Source organism: Cicer arietinum, chromosome 1, assembly GCF_000331145.2.
Source record: "Cicer arietinum cultivar CDC Frontier isolate Library 1 chromosome 1, Cicar.CDCFrontier_v2.0, whole genome shotgun sequence".
In the NCBI taxonomy this organism is placed as follows: domain Eukaryota; kingdom Viridiplantae; phylum Streptophyta; class Magnoliopsida; order Fabales; family Fabaceae; genus Cicer; species Cicer arietinum.
Genome location: NC_021160.2, coordinates 1,984,708 through 2,009,932, shown reverse-complemented (window position 1 = coordinate 2,009,932; position 25,225 = coordinate 1,984,708). Strand labels below are relative to the sequence as shown.

The 25,225-nt window shown below is 29.7% G+C and overlaps 5 protein-coding genes and 3 non-coding genes across 9 annotated transcripts; 7 read left to right on the top strand and 1 right to left on the bottom strand.

Moving 5' to 3' along the window:
- Positions 1-3,033: 3,033 nt before the first annotated feature.
- LOC101502780 (endonuclease 1) lies at positions 3,034-5,443 on the bottom strand. Its single transcript, XM_004485662.4, has 9 exons — positions 5,261-5,443; positions 4,801-4,981; positions 4,622-4,714; positions 4,479-4,534; positions 4,207-4,290; positions 4,007-4,102; positions 3,821-3,885; positions 3,631-3,704; positions 3,034-3,392 (listed from the first exon to the last, which is right to left on the bottom strand). The coding sequence occupies exons 1-9, from the start codon at positions 5,393-5,395 to the stop codon at positions 3,268-3,270; spliced, it is 909 nt and encodes a 302-aa protein (XP_004485719.1). The 5' UTR covers positions 5,396-5,443; the 3' UTR covers positions 3,034-3,267.
- Positions 5,444-6,363: 920 nt separating this feature from the next.
- LOC101502477 (large ribosomal subunit protein uL24z) lies at positions 6,364-7,030 on the top strand. The gene has a single exon (XM_004485661.3). It carries the CDS (start codon positions 6,429-6,431, stop codon positions 6,867-6,869), a length of 441 nt encoding a protein of 146 aa, XP_004485718.1. The 5' UTR covers positions 6,364-6,428; the 3' UTR covers positions 6,870-7,030.
- A 356-nt stretch (positions 7,031-7,386) lies between these two features.
- On the top strand, positions 7,387-7,469 carry LOC113785186 (small nucleolar RNA R38). The gene has a single exon (XR_003471343.1). It is a non-coding gene; the product is annotated as a small nucleolar RNA R38 (small nucleolar RNA).
- A 483-nt stretch (positions 7,470-7,952) lies between these two features.
- LOC113785185 (small nucleolar RNA R38) lies at positions 7,953-8,034 on the top strand. Its single transcript, XR_003471342.1, has one exon. It is a non-coding gene; the product is annotated as a small nucleolar RNA R38 (small nucleolar RNA).
- A 163-nt stretch (positions 8,035-8,197) lies between these two features.
- On the top strand, positions 8,198-8,278 carry LOC113785187 (small nucleolar RNA R38). Its single transcript, XR_003471344.1, has one exon. It is a non-coding gene; the product is annotated as a small nucleolar RNA R38 (small nucleolar RNA).
- Positions 8,279-10,719: 2,441 nt separating this feature from the next.
- Positions 10,720-13,912, top strand: LOC101501521 (uncharacterized). Its single transcript, XM_004485658.2, has 6 exons — positions 10,720-11,104; positions 11,584-11,763; positions 12,108-12,189; positions 12,368-12,475; positions 12,587-12,745; positions 13,605-13,912. The coding sequence occupies exons 1-6, from the start codon at positions 10,853-10,855 to the stop codon at positions 13,799-13,801; spliced, it is 978 nt and encodes a 325-aa protein (XP_004485715.1). The 5' UTR covers positions 10,720-10,852; the 3' UTR covers positions 13,802-13,912.
- Positions 13,913-14,558: 646 nt separating this feature from the next.
- On the top strand, positions 14,559-16,763 carry LOC101501836 (uncharacterized). Of its 2 annotated transcripts, none has more exons than XM_073368959.1 (6): positions 14,559-14,905; positions 15,357-15,536; positions 15,674-15,755; positions 15,940-16,047; positions 16,189-16,347; positions 16,443-16,763. In XM_073368959.1, exons 1-6 carry the CDS (start codon positions 14,654-14,656, stop codon positions 16,487-16,489), a joined length of 828 nt encoding a protein of 275 aa, XP_073225060.1. In that variant the 5' UTR covers positions 14,559-14,653; the 3' UTR covers positions 16,490-16,763. The 2 variants fall into 2 exon arrangements, with proteins under 2 accessions (XP_073225060.1, XP_004485716.1); XM_004485659.4 differs by having other exon boundaries at positions 14,572-14,905; positions 16,448-16,763.
- A 2,489-nt stretch (positions 16,764-19,252) lies between these two features.
- On the top strand, positions 19,253-21,801 carry LOC101502160 (uncharacterized). Its single transcript, XM_004485660.4, has 4 exons — positions 19,253-19,391; positions 19,601-20,038; positions 20,539-20,829; positions 21,377-21,801. Exons 2-4 carry the CDS (start codon positions 19,652-19,654, stop codon positions 21,584-21,586), a joined length of 888 nt encoding a protein of 295 aa, XP_004485717.1. The 5' UTR covers positions 19,253-19,391; positions 19,601-19,651; the 3' UTR covers positions 21,587-21,801.
- Positions 21,802-25,225: the final 3,424 nt, after the last annotated feature.

The window sequence follows — 25,225 nt, the reverse complement described above, 5'->3', positions numbered from 1 at the left end:
TATGGCAACAATGATACATCAAAATCGAATGCTTAATCAATCAATGTTCAAAATTGTGTGGGTCTATACTTTTTTTGTAAAAACAATTTAAGAAAAAGGGTATGATGCATCGGTTCAATATAACCAAGAGCTTCACGTTTATAATTCTTGTCAAAAATAAAAAACAGCTTCACGTTTATAATATTTATAAAATCATGGAGACTAATAATAGAATATCAAGAATAAAAGAAATGTAGTGTAAAATAGTGATAGTCAGTTACAACAACGATTAACGAAATAATTATATTTGATTTAATTGAATTGAATAGTTATGATAGAATGATAGTGAAAAATTATTTTAAAATATTAATATATTATTTTTAAATTTTTAAATATACAAAAATTAATAGTAAATATAAAAAATAAATTTATATTAATAGAATAAAACAAGTTATTGATTAGAATAAAAGTAGAATGATAGTTAAATACAAATCGTAAAGTGACTTATTACAACCAATCTACAGTTAACTTAACTAATTTACAAAATAACATAAATTAATTATAATAAACATCATCATAAGACAATTTATTTTACTGTATTATTGGTATGTATGAAGAAATCCGAATAAGATCATGCGGGGCGTGGAATTTATAATGATTGGTCTTGATAAATAATAATTTCAGGAGAGATGGCGCGTAGCAATGAATAAGATTCAATTCCAGTTTCAATGTCAGTCTCTAGCCACGACTGGATAATTTTGAAAAAGACTCGCGGTGACAAGATATAGGAGGGTATAAAAGGACAAAAATTAATCAGTAATAATAAGAGTCAATATAATTGGTGTTTTGAATTTATTTTATTTTTTTGTTGAAATTATAAATGCCGGTTAAAGGCTAAAATAATTCTTACATTTTATTTTGACTAATTCTGACATTTTTTGAATTGACCAATATTGGTTAAACTTTTGTGATATGTTATGTTAAGAACACTTATACATATTAAAATGGGTTTATAAATAGTTGACAAATTATTATTTTATATTTATTATCACGATTTACTTATCAAAATTATGATTTTTAAAAATTAAAAATTATAATTTTTGTAAAATTAAAGTGGCTTACCATGATTCTAGTTAATTGACAAAACACAAATTTATAAGGTTTTTCATTAAAAAAAATATTTAATTGTAATTTTGATCCGTCTATTTTAGTTGAATCACGAAAGTAGTCTTTAATTTTATTTCTCTTCAGCTTTAGTTTCCAGACAGAGTTTTAGTAAAAAACCTGATGAAATGTTATTTTTTTAAGTCACGTCATACCATTTATGATCATAGATTTAAGGTACAATTGTTTCACCACGATATCTTGAGACATTGTGTGACTTAAATAAGTGCAAAATAACGATATTTTATCGAGTTTTTGACCAAAATTCTGTTTAAAGACTAAAAATGGGGAGAAATAAAATGAGGTGACTATTTTCGTGATTCAGCTCAAATAGAAGGACCAAAACTGCAATTAAACATAAAAAAAAAAGTAAAATTAACTTAAAGTGAATAATAATTCTTGAATTCATCATTTCAATTTTAATTTTTATCATCAAATAATTAATTACTCAATCAACAGTTTACAATTAGTTTAAAAATATTTGCATCGACATTATATAATCATTAACACTTTTTTTAACTGATCAATGTCAATAGTTAATTGTTTATTTTATTAGAGAGATAAGTTAAATATGTGAATTTTTGCCACTCAAACTCTCTTAAACAACCAAATCATCTTATAACTTATATATTTTATAAAGTTAAAGTTATATTTAACTCAAATTCTAAAATAATACGATAGAATATTTGAGATTTGTTGGACATTTAAATTTCATCGACTAAAAAATTGTTCACTGCTTTCATTAATTTAAAACTACTGTAAGATCTTCGATGATTTTCAATAAATTTAAGTTTCAATGGGAGCTAATATTCTAACCAATTAAATATTATTTTATTCATTCAATAATACAATAATAATGGTTGAAATTGTATTTTTAGAGGAGGAAATTGTTAAACCTTTTTTGTTTTTAGGAAATTGTTAAACCTTGTAAAAGTGAAAGTAGGACTGTAAGAAGATGGGAAGGATAACAATGTATGTCGGAAATTAGAGATGCCCCACCACCACGTGTCTGCCTGCCTTTGTTGTGCCTCGTATGATTCCCTTTGACCATTATATCATGATGATGATCTTCCACGCAAGCACATTATTGTGTTGTTTCATTTCAAATTATTTCTTCAAGCATGAAACCAATATCATCATCGTGTTCTACGTTTAATTACTCTCATTCAAAACCGTTATTGCTTTTTTCAGAGCTCCCAACAGTACTATATCTAAAATTAAATATCTTTTTGGATGGTAATGAGGAAGCAAAAGGGAAAATTGAGTTAAATGGTCGATTGTGTGTATAGAGAATGTGGTTTGGGTGTGAGAGATGTGAAAAAATTCAACATGACTTTAATAGGTAAATGGTGTTGGATGACACATTTTAAGAAGGAAGAATTGTAGTACAAATCTTGGTGCAAAAATATGGTATAGTGTGTATCTAAAATATGTAAAGTCACAATTTATGACTTTGATCTTACATCCAAAATCATAATCATGTGACAAAAATTCAACCAAAGAATAAATCAAAGAAACCTTACTAATAAAACATGAAATAGATGCTAGTGAAATGATACAAAAAGATAGATAACTATTTCGAACATGAGAAACTTCAAACATATTATCACCCGTTAAACTATTGGTCGAAGCATACAACTTTTCTAAAACATTCGAATTTATTAAGGCCTCGGCCGCACCACAAGAGGTCTATTAACTTGAATTAAACACAATTATTAAAAAAATAATATACTAGTAGTGTTGATTTTAAAAATAAAATGAGTTTTATTTATTAAAATATTTTTATTAATAATAGTTATAATAAATTATTAAATAATTTAAAATACAATAAATAATAGTATATTAATAAAAAAATTATTAATATTTTATTAATAATATACAATAAATAAATATTCCAAATGGATCACTTAATATAAGAAAGTAATTACTTACAAGAAAAATTAAGTTGGTCAAAGTTATAAATACAACTAATATTAACATTAGGTGGTTGAGCAACAAAAGAAATCAAACATGCATTAATAAATCATTAGTTTAGAGATAAATGGGGTTGTACTCTATTGTCAATGGTTATTAACAAATTTGAACAACTAGTTTTGTGGTCACTGTACATGTTGATGGGTCTGCTTAAGTTGGAGCTACAAATCCTTCATCTGAGTCTCCAAATACTTGATTCAGAATCATGGCTAAACGAATTCCGCCCTGAGCAATTCGTTTCATCACATATGGCATCCTTGAATCGAAGTACTCTTCTGTAAAAGTCACACGTTCAATTTCAAATCAAAATCAATTCTAGTGACATAATCAATTATACTAAAAAATAATCAAATATTTCAAAATTAATTTTACTCGTACTCAAAAGTGGTTTAAAATTGATTTCAGCGTCAAAATCAATTGTATCTAGAAGCTAATATTGCTGGCTTATGTGGTAACACAAAATTAATTCTTAAATTTATTGACATCCATACACCTAAACTAAAGTAAATTTACCTGCCAATGTCATTCCAGATTCAACTCCTTGATAACCCCATTTGCAAGCTATTTGTATGCTCTCTTTTGCCCAACTACATCATTAGTCCAAAACAATCACATCCAATATGACAAATCTAAAAATATAATTAACAACAAGAGACAAATTATATACTGATGGAATTAAAAGTGCAAGATAAGAAGTGCTTACTTGTTTACACAACGAGATATATCATTGCAATTTTCCCAAGAAGCCACATCATCTGACCAGATTCCCTGCATACAAGAAGTAACTAGTTTATTGATTTCATTTGGAATCATATTTCAATCAAATAATATATTATATGTGTTCAATAAAAGCTAGAAAAGAGTGACACAAAAGTTTAATTAATCTTACATTGGTATAGTTCTTCTCAATGTCTTGGAGAAGGAGTGTCACATCTTTGTCATAGTAATCTGATAATGATGTGAGAATAATTTCTCTGTCCCACACCTTATTATAATCATAAAAAATGTTGTCACATGAAGAAATTTTTTGTAAATAAAAGAAAGTGGTCTTGTTTTACTTTTTGATATATATGGAAAATTGGAGCTTACATGATGCAGATTAGATTTGTGCCTATACCAGCGTAGATCTATTGAGTTTCCACCTTTATCTGAGGTGAATCCAACGTGCATTGGCTGAAAAAACCAAAGTCTCCTATAAGTATTTGTCGAAATAATTGTGTGTAAATTATTTCTATAATAGAAGATAAAATAAAATAAAATTGTTTTTATATTAGATTATAATAAGTGTTTATGTTCGTTCATAAACTCAAATAAACAAATTCAAATGGCTTTGAAGGGCTTTGAAAGAGATTTACACAAACCTGGTGAATATCACCTGTGAAGTGCGCCAAGAACAATAATGCCTCAGTCATATTATCTGCAATACATCAAGTTACAAATTTATGAACTAAAATAAGTATAAAAAAATCTGAAAAAAAAAATATCATAGACTTGAGTCCCTTACATCTACGATCAGATGTTCCTTCTTTGTAATGAGAAAGTTGAGAAGTAAAATTTTTAATAGCTCCTGCAACACACATATCCTCATGGCAGTCCCCTAAGTTAACACATCAAAAAATTATTGCATTAATAAAATAAATATTGAGATTTTTATAAGAGCACGTGACAAAAAATAAAGCTTACTTGAATATTGAAAACCACATTTATCATCTGGTGTGTCAATGAAATGAAGTGGACTTGTCCATCTATATTTGTACCAGTGCCTAATTTGATCAGGCCATACACATAGAGCTGATAAGTTACCATTCACATAGGGAGGTAGCAACTGCTGAACTGCTTCTGATGCCTCAGGCTTTAAAAGTGCCTATCAATCATATACACAAATTCTCAGTATATATTTAATTCGTCAATATAAATTTTTTATAAATTGTTAATCGTAACAGTTTGTTTGATTTTAACTATAACTACTTTTAAAAATATGTATATAATTGATTGTCATTTGGTGAGAATTGATTTTTTTTTTTTACTTTTAATAATTTATCAAAATTAAACTATATCATAGTTTGGAATTAGACGTTATACTAATTCATAATGAACATCATAGTCACTTACTCCCTATGTTTTCTGTTGATCCAAAATTTACCTGTGCAATTTGACATGTCATCTCATGACCCTCTTTGCTCCAAGCAATGACACCAGGTACTGTGATGAAAACAGAACTTAAGAACAAGAGAAATCCTAATGGAAGAGACAACTGCAAAACTTTAAATGTTGCCATATTTAATCTTTTTCCAATCACCTTATATGTTTTTATTGTGATGGGTACATTACTTATATAGAGTCCTTTATAGTATAACAAGATTATTAGCTTTAAAGAAGACGTTAAGGGGTTTTCATTGAGTACAAGATTGAAAAACCTATTTGTTTATTAAATTAAAGTATCTTCAAGTTGACCTTAACTATCATTGAGATGGTATATTCTGGTATATATACAAGATAGCAGAGACGTGATAATTATGTGAAAGTCTGTTACACAATTAGGTGTTGAGTAAAAGGGAACATATAATTTGAGTTTTGAGATTTTGGAATTCTTTGCTTATGGTACACTGTTATCCTTATGCAATTGCAAGCAACACGTTTAATTTGTGGTAGCGTTAATCATAAGTATGTGGTCTCAATAACAATTGCTTAAATTATTTATGCAGCAAAAGAATTAAGAGTACACACTACCACTTATAAAATTATTTTTGAGATGAAAATCTTGCAGTATAATATTCAAAAAGATTAATTTAAAATTATTTTTATTTTTAGTCATGAATTTTATGAAAAAACTATGTAAAATTTTATTTTCTAATTTATTATTAATTTAAACTATTTTATTATTCTTTATTCAACCAAATAATTGATTTTTTTTTATAAAAGTTATTGTATAAAACTTTTGTAATTTGAATTATTTCTATCGAAAAAAGTCATGACGTAGTATTTTATCCGAATATAATAACTATAAAAAATTTATACACTATAACTTTCTAGATAGTCATGTGCTTCATAACACCACAACTGGACAACTCATAAAATACCATAAGAAAAAGTTTAGTAACAATATAAAAAATAGTAGTATTTTATATTTTTGGTCTTTCTCCCGGGCCATAATAGTTTGGGCCAATAAAACTCCATAAGCCCACTAAAAACAAAACCCTAGCGAAACTGCGAAACCCAAACACAATAAATTGAAGAAAGAGAGAATAAAAGAAACCCTAGAGAACACTAGCAGCGGCAACTGTGAGTGAGAGAGAAAAAAAAGAGAGAAAATGAAGTTCAACCCGCGAGTGTCAAGCAGCCGCCGCAAGAGCCGCAAGGCTCACTTCACGGCGCCATCAAGCGTCCGCCGTGTTCTCATGAGCGCACCTCTCTCATCTGACCTCCGATCCAAATACAATGTCCGCTCCATGCCAGTCAGGAAGGACGATGAAGTTCAGGTTGTTCGTGGGACCTACAAAGGCCGTGAAGGTAAGGTTACCCAGGTCTACCGTCGCAAGTGGGTGATTCACATCGAACGTATCACTCGTGAGAAAGTTAACGGTTCCACCGTTAACGTCGGTGTTAACCCTTCCAAGGTTGTTATCACTAAGCTCAGACTCGATAAGGATCGTAAGTCGCTTCTTGATCGTAAGGCTAAGGGACGCGCTGCTGCTGATAAGGAGAAGGGAACCAAGTTCGCTCCTGAGGATATTATGCAGACCATTGATTAGTATCTCTATCTCTTGTTTATGTTTTTAATTTTGGTATTAGAAAAAAGATTATATCTTAATTTCAGAGCTTGTTATATTTGACTATTCATTTTGGTTTATTTCATCCCGTTTTAATGTTAATCGAACTTTTTGATATATCTATTAGCTTTTGATTACTTCAATTTGTTGGCGCTTATTAATTAATTCGCTAGTTTCAATAATATTCCAATGATGTGTTTGCGTTAATAATAGTGTGCTGTCTTTATTGTCCTTATTAGCTATTCATAGTGAAATAATGGTGTAAAACGCTAATGTTTAAATCTTTGAGTTTTAAACTGTGTGAAGTGTTGTTCTAGGTCACACGTCATGATCCCCATAGTCTGCCAACCAACGACGATGAAAATGTTGTGTGTCCAATGTCAATGATAATTGTCTCTCATTTATTGGTGGAAATTTTAAGTTATAGTATACTGGTTTACAATTCATAGTGTTATACTTATCTTTTTGTTTGTTATTATGTCTCCGCCTGTCTGCTCAGTGCTATGGATGATGAGATTATCATTTTAACAGTTATCCCTGGCTGATGTAGCAGGTGCTGAAAATTTGTTATCTGACATGTACTGGTAGGCTCATATTAGGTTGTTATTTAGTAATCTATATGTATCTGTTGCATATAAGAATTGTTTTTGGGATTCTTATTTGAACTTGAATATATGTATTTTGTGTGTAAAATAAATATACATAGTATCAGTATACTTATAGATGAAGTGGTAATCTTTATATTACTTTTTAACTTGTTAGATTTATAGCTGTAATTTGTGACGCACCATATGTTTTTATGTTTAATGTTAATGATGGAATTTGTTACAGGCAAGATTTTCTTTGAAATAGTTTTGTTTACTTTGATAATTTTGCTCCCTGTATGTTAATGAGATGGACTGCCTTATATAGTGGTTCCGTGGTTTTCTTCCAATTCTTTATGTTTCTCACTGTATTATTATACTGGTCTCCAACATACCAACTATTTCTGTTAGTGATGTTTTGTTTTCAATCAATTATGGTTTCTCTTGTTCAAAAAAATATATTATGTTTTCTTTCTGCCCAGTGCTGGATGATGATATTAACCATTAAACAGTTATCCCTGGCTGATATAGCAGATGCTGATAATGTTTAATCTGACATGCACTTGTAGGTTCATATCTAGTTGCACTTACCTAACCTTTGATTGCTTTGTCTCTTGAAATTTTGTTTCATTTCATGTTTTACTATGTGTTGTTAGTCAACAGCTTGTGATGTTTTGTGTTAATTACTATTTTTCTTTCTTTCAATGATGTTTTCTTTCTGCCCGGTGCTTTGTATGATGATTCACAATTTTACAGTTATCCCTGGCTGATATAGCAGATGCTGACAATTTGTAATCTGACATTCATTGGTAGACTACAATTTATTTGCAATAGTGTAACTTTGATTGCTTTATTTGAAGAAGGTTGTTTCATTTCTTGTTCGAAATAGTGATGTTTCCATGTTATTAATCTAGTACTTTTCCTTGTCATGTTTTCTGCAAAATATTTTTCTTGGGAAATTCTGACTTCTGGATCTTAAAATTGATTGTGGTGAAGTAAAATTCCTTGAAGAAATTTCTCATATTATCAAGTTTGCATTACCATTTGAACTGAATTGTTTCTGTATTGGAGAATAACGTCACTCTATGTGCTTTGTGATTGTTTTATAATTTGTCATTAGTTAATATTTCCACCAAAATTTTGTAAAATAATTTGATGACTTAAATGTTTATCGGTCTTGGTATTACTTTCTTCCTTTAATTAATGTATTGTGACATACTTATTTGCTTCTTTTTGGATGTCTTGGCAATATTTTGCATATGTGGTGTTAGGATTGTGCTGAGCGAACGTAAATTTGTGATTGTGAATGCCTCTTGTGATTTTAAAATCTTAGTGACACAAGTTTTGTTAAAAAATTTGATCCATAGATGGCTTGCTCGACCTGATATGAAAGTGTTTCTACTTCATTGCTTGGACCTTTTAAGGACGTCGTTGGAAGGTTACCATAGTAGGCTTTCTCTTGATGTATACATAGCTTAGTAGGTCTCGATATTGGTCGTTTAAGTTGAGGTTTGGTTGAAAACAATCCAATACGTGCTCATAACAATTTCGAGTTGCGATCTTACTTTTCATTATTTCATTACCAAACTTTTTTGGAATATTTGGGGTCTTTGAATATTTTATAATTAAAAACACTTCATAGTTATAATAATGGGAGACAAAGGGAGAGATAAAATTAGAAGGTTTTGGCTCTAATAGAAACTTATATAATCAAACAGTTGTGAGGACAAAACTAACAAATCACAGTAATTGGTCAATATAACATTTTATCATAGAAGATTGTTGATTGTAGAAACATTACAAACCTCAAATTTGAATTATAATAATACTTGTTTTTGTATAATAAAGTTGATCTTTTTTAGAAAAAAATTATTTGTTTTTTTATTATTATTTGTAGGATTATAAAAATTACAAAATCAAATGAGACAACGGATTACTCTTTAAAAATCAATATCTTCAACTATTTACCTATTTATAGACTTGAGTAATTGTTGTACGCCTATTTGCAAGTTAGAGAAGATAAATTATCTTATGAAGAAGAGAATGGAAATGCATATTAGAAGAAGAATCTAAATGAATTATATTTACCATCAGTAAAAGTCTATAAAAAAAAAAAGATCGATTTGATGTTTTTAATGTTTGCAAACTTTTTTCGAAGTTTAAGCATCTAAAATTCAGTCCAAACATCGGAAAAGGAAATTTAAAGTAGCCAACAACATTGACTTCAAATGAACCATAGGAGGAATGGTCCATGTAAATCTCAACTTCGTTACTGGCTGGTCTAAGATGAGAATTCTGCTAAAGATAACAAATATTAATGGATCGAGCGTGGTTTGTGATTTTAACTAAACTAGGAACTTCCCTTGAGTAGCTATTAGACGAAAACACAATTATTTCGGTCTTTTCAAATATCATACATTAAAGAAAGTAGATCAATCAATTCACTTGAACCTTACCAATGTTATTGTTGAAACTATTGTTTGCCAAAAATTGACAACAAAAATTTGACACTGAGTTGGTAACAATAATGATAACAAAAACAACTAAAAATTAACTGTGTCTAAATTCACTTCTAATTATAAGAGAAGTAATTTAAAGCTTCTCTATATTATTCACACAAAAATAAGTTGCACTATATTTAATTTATTTTTAACAAAAAGTACAATATAAATATTACTTATGATTTGTAAAATTATTCATTTTAATCAAAATTTATAATATCTATTAACTTGCATTAAATATTTATTTATATAATTTAATACTCTTCGATATATAAATATATATATTTGTTAATGCTGTTGAAAGGAAATAAATAAGAATCTCTTTGTAAATACTCGGTGAATCTTAAAATCATTTTTACTTTGTATTCGACCGATATTCGTCCACTCTAATATTTTAGAAAAAAAATTATATACATTAACCTTACACTACTCAATAACATTCAATAACATTGTATAAATTTAACTATTGAATTAAAATATGGTATATATATCATTTTTCACATAAATCTAAAGCATTTTATATATTATCGAGGTAGTTAAATTTGACAACATTGAAAATTTGTGTAAGTTTATTTATCATTTCAAAACAGATAGAAACATTTCATTGTAATTTGATTTTTTTTTCAATAGATAATGTCTAAATATTTAAATTTACTAATAAAAGAATGCAACAAAAAAATCCTAATAAAGGACAAGTTTCATTTGCGTGTAAGAATGGAAGGTCGCAATATAGTGACTTAAATTGTACCATTTCACAATCACGACACACTCCTACAAAGAGGTGATTATTGTTTTGCTCTGAGAGTGTGTTTCAGAGAGATAAAAGAAGCAAAGTGGTGAAACAAGCAACAGTGCCACAATTCAAAGAAGAAGAAAAAAGATGAAAGCTATTGTAATAACGACACCAGGTGGACCTGAAGTGTTACAACTGCAAGAGGTTGAAGACCCTCAACTCAGAGACGATGAAGTTCTCATCCGAGTCCATGCTACTGCCCTTAACAGAGCCGATACCCTTCAGAGGAAAGGCTCTTACCCTCCCCCTAAAGGTGCTAGCCCTTACCCAGGTCTTGAATGTTCTGGAACTATTGAATCCCTTGGTAAAAACGTTTCCAAGTGGAAAATTGGCGATCAGGTATATTATATAGCTATTTCATTTTTCAACCCAAAATCTACTTTTTCCCAAATGGGTTTTTTTCTCTATAGTGAATTGAATTGTGGGTATTTCAAAAGTTTTAATCTTTTCCAGTTCTATAACTAGTACATCTTATGCCTTTGATTTGAATTAGAGAGCCAACTTGATTGTCGAAAATTAGGAAAATTAAAATCTTTATTATGAGAATAGGGGCCTGTTTGGATGAGCTTATTTGAGTTTATTTACTTGGATAAACACTTGTGAGATAATTTCAGCTTGTTATCATAGATAACCTATGAAAACAACTTATAAAGTTTATATAAAAATAGTTTGATTTTATTTTATCTTTGATTATAGAATTAGCTTATAAAGAAGCATTTCTATGATAAGCGCTTACCCTGTAGCATATAAGTGCTTGGGCCTATGTGAGTGTGTTGTTCTGTCATTATGAGTGGATCTTATGAGGTGTTGTTTCACAGGTATGTGCTCTTCTAGCTGGAGGTGGATATGCTGAGAAAGTAGCTGTTCCTGAGGGACAAGTTCTTCCAGTTCCACCAGGGGTTTCTCTGAAGGATGCTACTAGTTTTCCTGAGGTTGCATGTACTGTATGGTCAACTATTTTTATGATGAGCCGGTTATCTCATGGGGAAACCTTGTTGGTAAGTAAGTCATATGATTGTAATAATCAACTGGTAACTTTTCAGGAAAATGCAATAATCTGCTTTCTCCAAGAATGGTTTTTGGTCATTTTGCCACTAAATACTGATTCTTGCCATGCTTTTGATCTCACGTTATAATTATCTTCCTAGGCTATTACATTATGGGTTAAATATGTTTTTTGTCCCTTACTTCATAAAGCATGTAGTTTGAAACTTGTAGGGATCAAAAAGTGAGTACAAATACTAAAAACAAAATTCAAGATAATTATAGAGACTAAAAATATATTTAACTCTTTTATTATGTGTAGCCTAATAGTTGATGCGTTAATTTTATTAATTCTCAGATTCATGGAGGTTCAAGTGGAATTGGTACATTTGCAATTCAGATAGCTAAGTACCGAGGATCAAGAGTATTTGTTACCGCAGGTTCAGTATTGCTTTTCATTTATTGAACTTTTAGTCAGTTCTGTATGTTTAGATGATAAGATTAGCTGTCTACTTAATTGTTCAATGAAATTGACACTATTTCAAGTAGTTTCCATATTGTATATTGAAAAATCCAAGCTATGTTTGCAGAAATTTTATTCTCAATATTACTTGGCAGGTAGTGAGGAGAAACTAGCTTTTTGCAAGAGTATTGGAGCTGATGTTGGTATCAATTACAAAACCGAGGACTTTGTTGCAAGAGTAAAGGAAGAAACTGGTGGTCAAGGTATTACCTCTAGAAACTTTATATGATCTATATAGTACCACTTGATATATTTGTTTTTCAATGAGTTGCTTGGAGATGGGTCATGTAATATTATCATTGATGTCGTGGCAGGTGTTGATGTTATTCTTGATTGTATGGGAGCATCGTACTATCAAAGAAATCTTGATAGCTTAAATTTTGATGGAAGGCTTTTTATTATTGGCTTTCAAGGGGGTGTTTCTACCGAGGTAGATCTACGTGCTTTACTTGGCAAGCGTCTCACTGTACAAGGTATTACAGATTTTGGATTATACCCTTTTCTAATAGATACTCCTCTTCAAGTTTAGGGCTTGTTTACTTTGCGAAAACATTTATTTTTCATTTTCTAAAATTTGTGTTAATTTTACTTGTTAACAAGGAGGTAAAATATTTTTTTAAGTGAACAATTGTCTATAATTCTAGAAACAATGAAAATGTCAAAAGATTGTTTTCATTATTTCCAGAAATGCATCTTAATTAATTTGCATTTTATCTTCTCTCCATAACAATGGTTCACTTCAAGAGTCTCTTATCAAGGTAAAATAAACACGCATTTTAGAAAATGAAACATAAAATGTTTTCGCAAAATAAACAGGGTCTTAGTTTGTATATATATGCATGTACACGTAAATACATGGTTTGATGTCTTGTATGTTGGAAGATGATCAAATAAAAGCAAATAACCAGACACTTAAATTAGTAACTTAAACAATACAACATAGTTTATGAAGTTTCACTTGATTTTGGGAGGGGAGAAGAATGCAACAACTTAAAATAGTTAGCAATGTTAGTGAGAGGTTTTTAAAGCACATCACCTTATCTCTCCAACCGCAAAGTTCATTTTCCAAACCACCAAACTGATGGGTTTTTGTTTGTTTGTTTGAAATATGAGATATATTGTATGTGGAGAAGTCTTATTCTAACCTTTTATTATCACTCCTGTAGACAAATCTTTTGTAGCGATGTTTTTGAGTTTCTTCCTTAAAATAAGTTTTGTACAAGGAAACATTAGCAACCAGCTTTTCCACTATTGAAATGGGAAGTTATTTTCTTAAGTGATTACGGTATTATATGTAACATTCGTGAATGTCGAATGGTTGATGACGTGTAGGGGCTGGCTTGCGTAGTAGAAGTCCAGAAAATAAAGCTTTGATCGTTGATGAAGTGGCGAAGAATGTTTGGCCTGCAATTGCGGAAGGAAAGGTTAAGCCTGTGGTCTACAAATCTTTCCCTCTTTCTGAAGCTGCAGAGGCTCACCGGCTTATGGAGAGCAGTCAGCATATTGGGAAGATATTGCTTCTGCCATGAAAACCGTGGCAAATACTCGAAGTACACGACACAACGTACTGTTTGATCATTTGAGTTTGGACTTTTGTGTGTTGTGACCTCAGGATTAAATAAAGTTGTGGTTTACTATTATAGCTAAATGTTTTATGAATTGTGTACTGGTGATATCATATTTTAACTTCTTTAATGCTTTAATGAAAACATGGTGCATGGTTATACAACAAAAGGAAAACCAAAACATGGCGACAGATAAAAAAAGTTGATTAGATTTTCAATGTAAGGTAATAAAGGGCTAGGGAAAGTTGAACAAGAATGTGGAGGCCCGGGTAGATCATAGAAGTGAAGTAGCTTCTGGAAAAGGGTCAATTTGCAGATGATTTATTGACTTAAATTTCATCCTTGGAGAACTTATTTTCTTTTATTGAAAAACTCTCATTTCATTTCCCTAGCAATTACATCCACACTACAGGAAGGAATACAACTCAAAAATAGATCAGCATGTGCTAAAGCTCAAATTAAACATTACACCATTTAAAAAAAAATATATTACACCATGTTTGGTAAGGACAGCACCCCCAGGAAAACACGATTAAAGGATATACATTATAAGTGTAAAATTATTTTATACTAATAATTAATTGTAATGTGTCAACAGCTATAAAGAAAAGTTATGCATGGTAGTAAATTGTGATTGGTGGTGAATATAAAATAACTCTACGGAAGGTGTATAGACAGAATTACATGAAAGAAAATTTGACAATACATTTGAGACTAAAAATTAGTTAAAAGGTAAAATCTTAAAATTTAACTCTAAGTTGTTAATATAATGAAAACAAAAATGACAAATTAATAGAAGAAGAAGAAGAAGAAATAATGAAGGCTATTGTAATAACAAGAGCAGGTGGACCTGAAGTGCTACAGCTCCAAGAGGTGGAAGATCCTCAACTCAAAGACCATGAAGTTCTCATTCGAGTCTATGCCACTGCCCTCAACGGAGCCGATACCTTTCAGAGGAAAGGCTCTTACCCTTCCCCTATAGGTGCTAGCCCTTACCCAGGTCTTGAATGTTCTGGAACTATTGTATCTGTTGGCAAAAACGTTTCCAAGTGGAAAGTTGGCGATCAGGTATATTTTATAGCTATTCCAACCCAAATTCCATTTTTTCCCAAATGGCTTTTTTCTTTATAGTGAATTGAATTGTGGGTCTATAAAAAGTTTTAATTTTTCCTGATCTATAACTAGCATAGCATATGCCTTTGATCTGAATTAGAGAATCAACTTAATTATTAAACTTTAGGAATATTACAATCTTTATTATAATAATAGGGCCTATTTAGATTAACTTTATTGAGTTTATTTAATTTTGCATAAACACTTATGGGACTGTTTGAGAGAGCTTATAGAAACAACTTATAATACCTTATATAAAAATAGTTTGGCTTTATTTTATCTTTGATTACAAAATTAGCTTACACATAAGCATTTCTTTGATAAGAGCTTATGCTATAAGTGTTTGGGCTATGTGAGTGCATTGTTCTGTGATTATGAATGAATATTATGAGGTGTTGTTTCATAGGTATGTGCTCTGCTAGCTGGAGGTGGATATGCTGAGAAAGTAGCTGTTCCTGAGGGACAAGTTCTTCCAGTCCCACCAGGGATTTCTCTGAAGGATGCTGCTAGTTTTCCTGAGGTTGCATGTACTGTATGGTCAACTATTTTTATGATGAGCCGGCTATCAAAGGGTGAAACCTTGTTGGTAATTAAGTCATATGATTGTAATAATCAATTGATAACTTTTCAGGAAAATGGAATAATCTGCTCTCCCCAAGCATGGTTATTTGGTATTTTGCCATGCTTTTGATCTCACTTAGTGATTACTTCATTGATTCTCAGATTCATGGAGGTTCAAGTGGAATTGGTACATTTGCAATTCAGATAGCTAAGTATCGAGGATCAAGAGTATTTGTTACTGCAGGTTCAGTACTGCTTTTCATTTTATTGAACTTTTAGTCAGTTTCCGTGTGTTTAGACTTTGAGATTAGCTGTCTCCTTAACTTTCCATTGAAACTGACACAATTTTATGTAGTTATTACCCCATACTGTATATTGAAATTCCAAGTGATGCTTGCAGAAAATTTAAACTACATATTGCTTAGCAGGTAGTGAGGAGAAACTAGCTTTTTGCAAGAGTATTGGAGCTGATGTTGGTATCAATTACAAAACCGAGGACTTTGTTGCAAGGGTAAAGGAAGAAACTGCTGGTCAAGGTATTACCTCTAGGAAGCATGATGTAAATTCCCAGCATTCATTAACATTACATGATCTATATAGTACCGCTTGATATCTTTGTTTTTTTAATTGATTTCTTAGTGATGCATCGAGTAATATTATCATTGATGCGGTGGCAGGTGTCGATGTTATTCTTGATGTTATGGGTGCATCCTACCATCAAAGAAATCTTGATAGCTTAAACTTTGATGGAAGGCTTTTTATTATCGGCATTCAAGGTGGTGTTTCTACCGAGGTAGATCTTCGTGCTTTACTTGGCAAGCGTCTCACCGTACAAGGTATTACAGATTTCAGATTATACCTCCTCTTCAAGTTTAGTTTTCTGCATATGGTATATATATAACATTTGTTGAGTATGGTATGTTGGATTAAGTGCAGGTGCAGGCTTGCGTAGTAGAAGTCCTGAAAATAAAACTGTGATAGTTAATGAAGTGGCGAAGAATGTTTGGCCTGCAATTGCGGAAGGAAAGGTTAAGCCTGTGGTCTACAAATCTTTCCCTCTTTCTGAAGCTGCGGAGGCTCACCGGCTTATGGAAAGCAGTCAGCATATTGGGAAGATATTGCTTCTTCCATGAAGACCGCGGTAAATACTCGAAGTATGCGACGCAATGTACTGTGTGGATCATGTGAGTTTGAACTATTGTGTGTTGTGAACTCAGCATTAAATAAAGTTGGACTTATTTTCTTTCTTTTATTGGAAGAAGCTCATTTCATTTCACTGGCAATTACATCCACAATACATGAAGGAATACAGCTCGGTTTAACGAAAATGTAGTTGCCTTTGTTAATGCATGAGCAACCATATTAGTTTGTTACCCACAAACTCAGAAAAATGTGGTTTATTATCATATATGGCCTTACAATCTTTGACAAGATATATGAAATTCCAAAATTGTTCAGCAAGTCAATGAGTAGCATCTTTGAGTCAGACTTAAAATTAACTTTATCTAGATACAATTTCAAACTCCACTGTAAGGCTCAAAATAATCCCCAAGATCCTCCCTCAATTATTGGCAAATTGGAGTTTATGTTATCATTTTTTTTTCTTAGACAAAGTAACAAAAACTGTTTCAAAAGCAAATTTAAATACCTATTTAACCCAACTGATGAGTAAACGCAACATCCGTATAAGTATATCACAATAGCTCAGCATGTGCCAGAAAGCTCAAATTAAACGTTACACCATTTTCTTTTTTTGAAAATATATCATACACGATGACTAATGAGTATAATTTTGTAACATTTTTACACTCTTTTATTTAGTCTCCCACGTTGAGACGTCAAGTGAATTTTATGAAGGATATCTAAAATTCGATCTCTAATATTAATAATTTTTTTCTTCTTTAATTAATTACTAAATGTTAATATTTATTTAAAAACTTCAACGAACACAAAAATAGTTTTTTAAAAATAAATGTTAATTAATTAGTTAATAAATTAAATGTATTAATTGCAAATTTAAATACCTATTTAACCCAACTGATGAGTAAACGCAACATCCGTATAAGTATATCACAATAGCTCAGCATGTGCCAGAAAGCTCAAATTAAACGTTACACCATTTTCTTTTTTTGAAAATATATCATACACGATGACTAATGAGTATAATTTTGTAACATTTTTACACTCTTTTATTTAGTCTCCCACGTTGAGACGTCAAGTGAATTTTATGAAGGATATCTAAAATTCGATCTCTAATATTAATAATTTTTTTCTTCTTTAATTAATTACTAAATGTTAATATTTATTTAAAAACTTCAACGAACACAAAAATAGTTTTTTAAAAATAAATGTTAATTAATTAGTTAATAAATTAAATGTATTAATTCGACAAAATATATATATATATATATATATATATATCATATTAAATTGATATTAATTAAGTCCCTATTCTATCCATAGACGAACAACGTCGATAGGTATGAAAGAGGAACGTCGACATATATATGAATGGAACTTCGAAAAATTTAGTGGGAATAATTGTCCCCACACACATATAGCTAAATAGATTTGTCCCCTAAGGGTTGGTACACCACGTGGCTTAAAAACTAATAACTTACATTATTAGACCTCCTACGCTAATATTTTAAGAAATTCACTTTATGCTTTTATGTGTATCAATTTTAAATTTAAGATATCTACATAATTATTTTTTAATTTAATTGTATTTTTAGTTTCTACAAATATAAAATATTTAATTTTAATCTTTTAAAATATTTTTTTTATTTTAAACTTTACAATTTCTGATTATTTTAGTCCTTGATAATTTTCTTTTTGTTTTTTAAATGTTGATGCGGCAAATTGTAACCCACGTGACAATGTCTATAACGGCATACTTATGTTTACATGGAAATATTAATATTGATTTATTTATAAATGAAAATTTAAAAAGATAAATACTTAAACAAAAACAAAACTGTGGCAAAAACAAAGAAATTCATCGAAAACCCAAGAACACTTCAGTTCCACTCAAAGGCTCACACAATCCATAACTATTTTCCCATACTTTCCAACACTGCATTTCATTTTTCAGTTTGAACAAATGTTGAAGAACACTATTTCATCTTCCACATTGTTTCTTTTCAATTTGTCATATATTTTTCTTCAACTTCAGCTATCCTTGATCTTTTAAAACAGTGTTCAATGATGGTGCAGTGACTACAGAAAGAAAAATATGACTGAAATTTTGTGGAGGAGTGGCCCATTAAATCAATTTTAAAATTATTTTAAGACAAAATTCAACAAATAAACTCAAATCTTCAAACCCCTATCCCCCTCTCATATTCTCCATCAAACCTAAAAAAAAAATTAAACTAAGAACCTAAAATAATGTTTTATAATATTACAAGACCAAAAACAAAAAAATAATTTTACAAAGACTAACATCAAAGTAACATATATTTGCCGGACTAAGACCATAATTAAACTTTATTTTTTAATGAAAGATTTCATTTATAAAGTTATTTAAATTAAAATATTATTTCTATTTATTATTTTATATGTTCTCTCTCACTTTAACACTTTCAAATATATATAAAAATAATATTTTAGTGCTACGATACCTACTTTTCATTAAAAAAAAAAAATTAAACCTACTTTTCAAATTCCTTAAATACAACTTTCATTAAATTAATGGAACTTAAAATCATATCCAAATAATATTTTAATACTAAAATATTTTTAAGAAACCCATGCTGTTAAGAGTTTTATTAATTAGACACCAACGTTGACCCATTCATTCGCTACCATCGCCATTGAAACAAAACAAGGTAGTGTCAGTCAAACTTGCTTGGTTCACCTCATCGGCGATTACATTAAGGTCAGTTTTAATCATTTACCTATTAATATTATTTACTTCGTTCTTGTTTCATCGTAGTTGTTATCCAATCCCAACCCAAAAATCATCAATTTTTCAGAACCGTAGATACTAGGTTGTTGTGAAACAAACAATTTTTTATTTTTGGTAACGAAATTAGAGTGACCCAATAAGCCCAAATGAGTTGATCATCTTTGAATTATCTTTTGCAGGTTCAAAGATTCAATCTTTTCATCTACTGAGCTGTGTTGTGTTGTGTTGTGATGGATCTAACTAAATTAAATGCTGCACAGCTTACTCTGTATGGATCTGCATTTTGTGTCATGCTTTCTATGCATTTCACTTTGCAGTTACTTTCTCAGCATCTCTTCTATTGGAAGAACCCAAAAGAACAAAGGGCTATTGTTATTATAATCCTCATGGCTCCTATCTATGCTATTGTTTCATTTGTTGGTCTATTGGATGTTAGAGGAAGTAAAGAGTTTTTCACTCTTTTGGAGTCTGTTAAAGAGTGCTATGAAGCTCTTGTTATTGCTAAGTTTTTGTCTTTGATGTATAGTTACTTGAAGATATCTATTAGTAAAAATATTGTTCCTGATGAAATTAAAGGAAGGGAAATTCATCACTCCTTTCCAATGACACTTTTTCAGGTATGACCTGCTTTCTGCACTGAGTTTTCGGGGAGAATGAATCTTCATTCAATTTAATATATCTTTTTATTCGGTTTTTCGTGTTACAGATGTGTTACAGATGTGTTAATTTTGTTATACTTGCATGTATCTTTGATGTTTAGTTAATATATGAGCTAATCAACAATTTAGTCTTTGAAATTATAGGCGTCAGATACTTTGTTCTATGTATTTATTAAAATCTCAAAATAAACCTTGAAATTTAATGATCATATTAGACCTTTTGAATTGGTCAATTAAGACCCTGAAATTGTCCTGGATGAACAAATGTTAACGACGATTTTCAATTTTACAAATCATTTTGGAATTTTGTTGATTTCAGACCGAGGGACCATATTTATTGACACCAATTATTTCAAAGACTAAATTGATTATTATTCACTCGTTAACCATTATTATATTATATAAATGTTTTTGCAGTTTATGGTATATTCACACTAGTGTAAATTGACCTTTTGCAGCCTCATTCTGTTCGGCTGAACCACCATAATCTGAAGCTTCTGAAATATTGGACATGGCAGTTTGTTGTTATCCGTCCTGTGTGTTCCATTTTGATAATTTCATTACAGCTACTTGGACTCTATCCTAATTGGTTGAGCTGGGTCTTCACCATCATTCTCAATGTTTCTGTCTCCTTGGCCTTGTATTCTCTGGTGATCTTTTACCATGTGTTTGCTAAAGAATTGGCACCGCATAAACCTCTAGCGAAATTCTTGTGCATCAAAGGAATTGTTTTCTTCTGCTTTTGGCAGGTAAACTTATTATCACTTATATAGTCATCATAGGAATACAGTGATTCTCAATTATATCAGATTAAAGTTTATGATGCTGGCTCGTAATCTGCATGGTCTAAGCATCCTTTTCTTTTAAGACTAATGATGATGCATAATCGTTTGAGACTGCTGAGATTTTCTGCTAGTTATGCTGAGCCAAAACTGTAACCGTTTTCTAAGTTATTTGCAATTCTTAGAAAGGAAGTGTCTTATGTCTCAAATTTTAAACCCTAAAGAGTTTTGAATCTCGATGATCGGTATCCTACCAGTTATTTTCTGTCAGGATTTTTCTATTAGCAGGTCTTTCCATTTCCGGATATGCTACTCACCTGTTCCGCTATTAAGTTAATAACTTTGTGCTTCAAATTGCTTCATTCATTCATCCATCCGTTGTCCTACATTTGCCTTCAATTATTTTGTCCTGTTCCATGCTGTTAGATTATCGCTAATATACGATAGCACATCATAATCATCTACGGCCATATCTGGGATAATAATGAACTTTCTTTGTCCACATAACATACAGGGAATGGTGCTGGACATTTTAGTAGCAGCTGGCGTCATTAAATCTCGTCATTTGAAGTTAGATGTGGAGCATATTGAGGAAGCAATGCAGAACATTTTGGTATGTATTGAGATGGTGGTCTTTTCTGTTCTTCAACAGTATGCTTATCATGCTTCACCATATAGTGGGGAAGTTGAAAAAATGCTTAAACAAAACAAGAAAAATGAGTGATATGGTCAAAAGATAAAGACTCAAGCTATAAAGATGTATTGAAGAGTTATTTATTGTGGCACTAGAAACATGAAAACATTGATGATATGTGTATGTGTTGTTTTGATAAAGAATAATATTTGTATAATTGTATTGTACTCTGCCGCCATAAACTCACCTTCTTCTTGGTGACTGTAATTTTCCAGCTCTACTAAATAAACTTTGCTTTTATTTAATCCTCACTTGATATCTACTATCTAGCTTGTGACAGTTTGCTTAAAGATGAAAATTGTTTCTGATTAGTGTCAGATGCGTTTATGGTTTGAATCATTGAACAATAGATTCAATAACTTGTGTTTCATGCATACATGAATATAGTCTTGATAAAAGTCTAGCAATAGTAATCTCAGCAGCAACTTTAAGTTATATATTTTAGAAGGCAATTTGTGATTCTCATAGTTACATTACATCTGTGTTTGGCTACTCTGCTGATTACTAAAAGTTCCCCAGAATTTCAAAGGGGAGCAAAATTACTGTGCTTAATTTTTTTCTTTGGGATGGAATAGTAGACACATAATCTAATTTGATCAATATAGAATATGAGTCTTTTTTATATATTTATTAGACATTAAAATTTCTACAAATACATACATATCAACAATTATAAGGTACATATAATGTTGTAATTAGTATTTCCTCAACAGATATCTATCATGATTGGAGCCTATGCCACTTGTGAAAACTTTCAACATTTTCAAGCTGCTTATAAAACATATACTTGCAGCAAAATTATATATTTTTCAAAATGAAATATATCTTAATGATTTTGTCTAATGTGCACAACCAAAAAGGTCTTGCACCATACATAAATTTATTTTTTTACTATTGAATCAATAAGTTTCATTATATCTCATTTAATTTAATGATGGATTTATTAATCCAATAATAGAGTAGAAACAAGTTTGTGCATAGTGCAAAACTTACCACGTGTGCAGCATAGAATTGGCCTATGTTAATAACTTCTCTTTGCACCATAGAATTAAAAGACTTAATTTTCACCATATTAAAAGCTTGTGCACCATAGATCAAAGACTTAATTTTTTTAATAGAAATTGTATTGATTAAACATCATTAGCTACCTGTTTTTATTATACGTAATTTGATTATTTTTTTGTTTATAATTCATTTTAGAGACTACCAATTAAGAAAAGTTCAGCATATATTGTATGTTGATGAATAATGGGATTAATTTTACCAATTGTTATTATAATTTGTCCACGATTTTTATGATAACTAGTTGAAAACCTATGCATATGCAACAGTCTAAATTTGTTTATAAAACAGATAATGGTGTATATTTAAAGAGACAGAAAATCTAGGTGTTAACTTTTTTTAAAATAGCCAAAATTAATAATTAATTAGTTGTTAATTTTATTAAAGAGAAAAGTTGAAACCATGACCATTTTATCATTCAAACTTCCTCCAAACTACTAAATTATCATGTCTCTCAATCTAAATCTAATTTGATTATTGAGTTAAAAAAACATAATTTAGCTATATTTGATAAAGAAGCGTGTTAATTTTTTTTTTTTACTAAAAAATGATATTCATTCATTTAAATTGATACAATATAGCAATTGAAAACAATATAAATTTTTAATTGTTAAAATCGAAAACAATAAATTTATAAATAAATTTATAATAGTCAAATGAATAAATTTAAATTTTTATAATATAGTAAAATATCACTAAAACAAAAAGTGCTTAGTACTAACTGCTAAGCCAAACATTTGTGCTTCACCTGATCAACGGGCGGTGCAAACAGCAAAAATAAAGGTTTACAGACTGCTTTTTTTAACTTGAAAACGTGTACAACCATAACGGTATTACCGTTAAACTTCCTTATCCTTTTACTTCCAAAAAAAATCTCTTAATTAATTAATAAAAACTTTTGTTCAATTACCAAATCAAACACTCTACAATGAGAGTTTTTTGTATTATATTATGGATGACTTTGATGTATAGTGTGTGATCTGAACGACAACGTTACCAACTACAATTAATCTACCACACAACTAATAGAGTTAAATTAACAAAATGGGGCCTACAATTTATCCATTTATATACTTCCATACTTGACTATTGACTTCTTGAAATTAAGTTTGAATAGTACTTATGCTTTAATTTCTTATCTCTATCCTTTGGAGTATAGGTGTGTGATTAAATAATCCATATGCATACAACTGTTTAATTTGATGAATATATAGATTTGACATCCTTTTTTTTTGGGTGAGTAGGGTCTTTTCAAACTTAACTAGAGATTTTAGGTTGGAGTTCAATTTTGAGAATATAGCAATAGTAAAATTCTTGAGAGATAATCTAAATTAAACTTTACAAAAATTTAGACAGAATATTTGAAATAAAAGAAAAAAAAAGTGAAAAAATAATAATTAAATAATGTGTAATTTTAAAATAATTAAAAGAAATATAATTTTTTTTGTGGTCAAATAGTGTGTTAAATTTTTTACGTCTACATAGTAGAATAACTTGTGATAATGACTCAAAAAATTAATCAATTTAAGTATGTTAATAAGAAGAAATTTTAGTAAAGAAAATTTTACCGATAAACTTTAAGTTGTAAAAATGAAATGTGAACTTTTGAAGAATTAATATTGCGTAGTATGTTTTGATTGGTGGTGAATTTGGAAAATTCACCGTAATTATGTTTAACCTTTAAATGACAGTTTTGCTAACATCGATATAGCTCCATAATTTTGCAAATCAAAACATGTATTAAATGAGAATGTGTGTCATGTTGTGTACTATAACATTCATTCAAAAGTAGTAGTTTGTTAAAATTAATATTTATAATAGTATTTAAAATATTACAACAATTCTTAGCATATGCAAATATATGTATATATAAAAGAAACACTACGCAAAATAGAAATTTCTTGAAGTTCAAAATTCTTAAATAATAATAATAATAGTAATAATATTGTTTAGATAACAAAAATGTTATTTACACAAAACTGTTAAGTCAAATGAAAATTTGATACAGAACAATAGTTGGTGTGAACTTTATATTTATACATCAAGTAAATATTATAACTGCAAATAAATTATATATTTAGTCTTTTGGATATGGAACAATTTTGATTATTTTAACTATTATTTTATCTGAATAATTAAAATGTGAAAAAAAATTCTAAATAATTATTTGTCATGGTCAAAAAATATAAAGAGTGGGTTTTCAAAAATTATGGCAAGAAGAATTTATTGATGTTTAAGACATAAGAAATTTTGATAAGTGAGATGGTTAAAAGTTATACTGAAATGGTTATAAGTTATTCATTTCTAAATAAATATCTTTAGTATTCTATCTTTATTTTGTTTTGATTATGATGTGTTTTTTTAATTATAAAAAAATATTACGAAAGGCATATTCAATATTTTAAGAAAAATATTCATCTCTTATATATGGTTTTCAACAATAATAGCAACTAAGAAAAATATGTTACTGAAGCACTTGTAGATTAAGAATGTGTCGTATATTAAAAAGGGTGTGACTTTGTTGCATTTCATAATGTCTTTATACATTGGTAAGTGATTCGAACTAAATGCAAGGGGGTGACTAAAAATCAATAGACAATACATTAT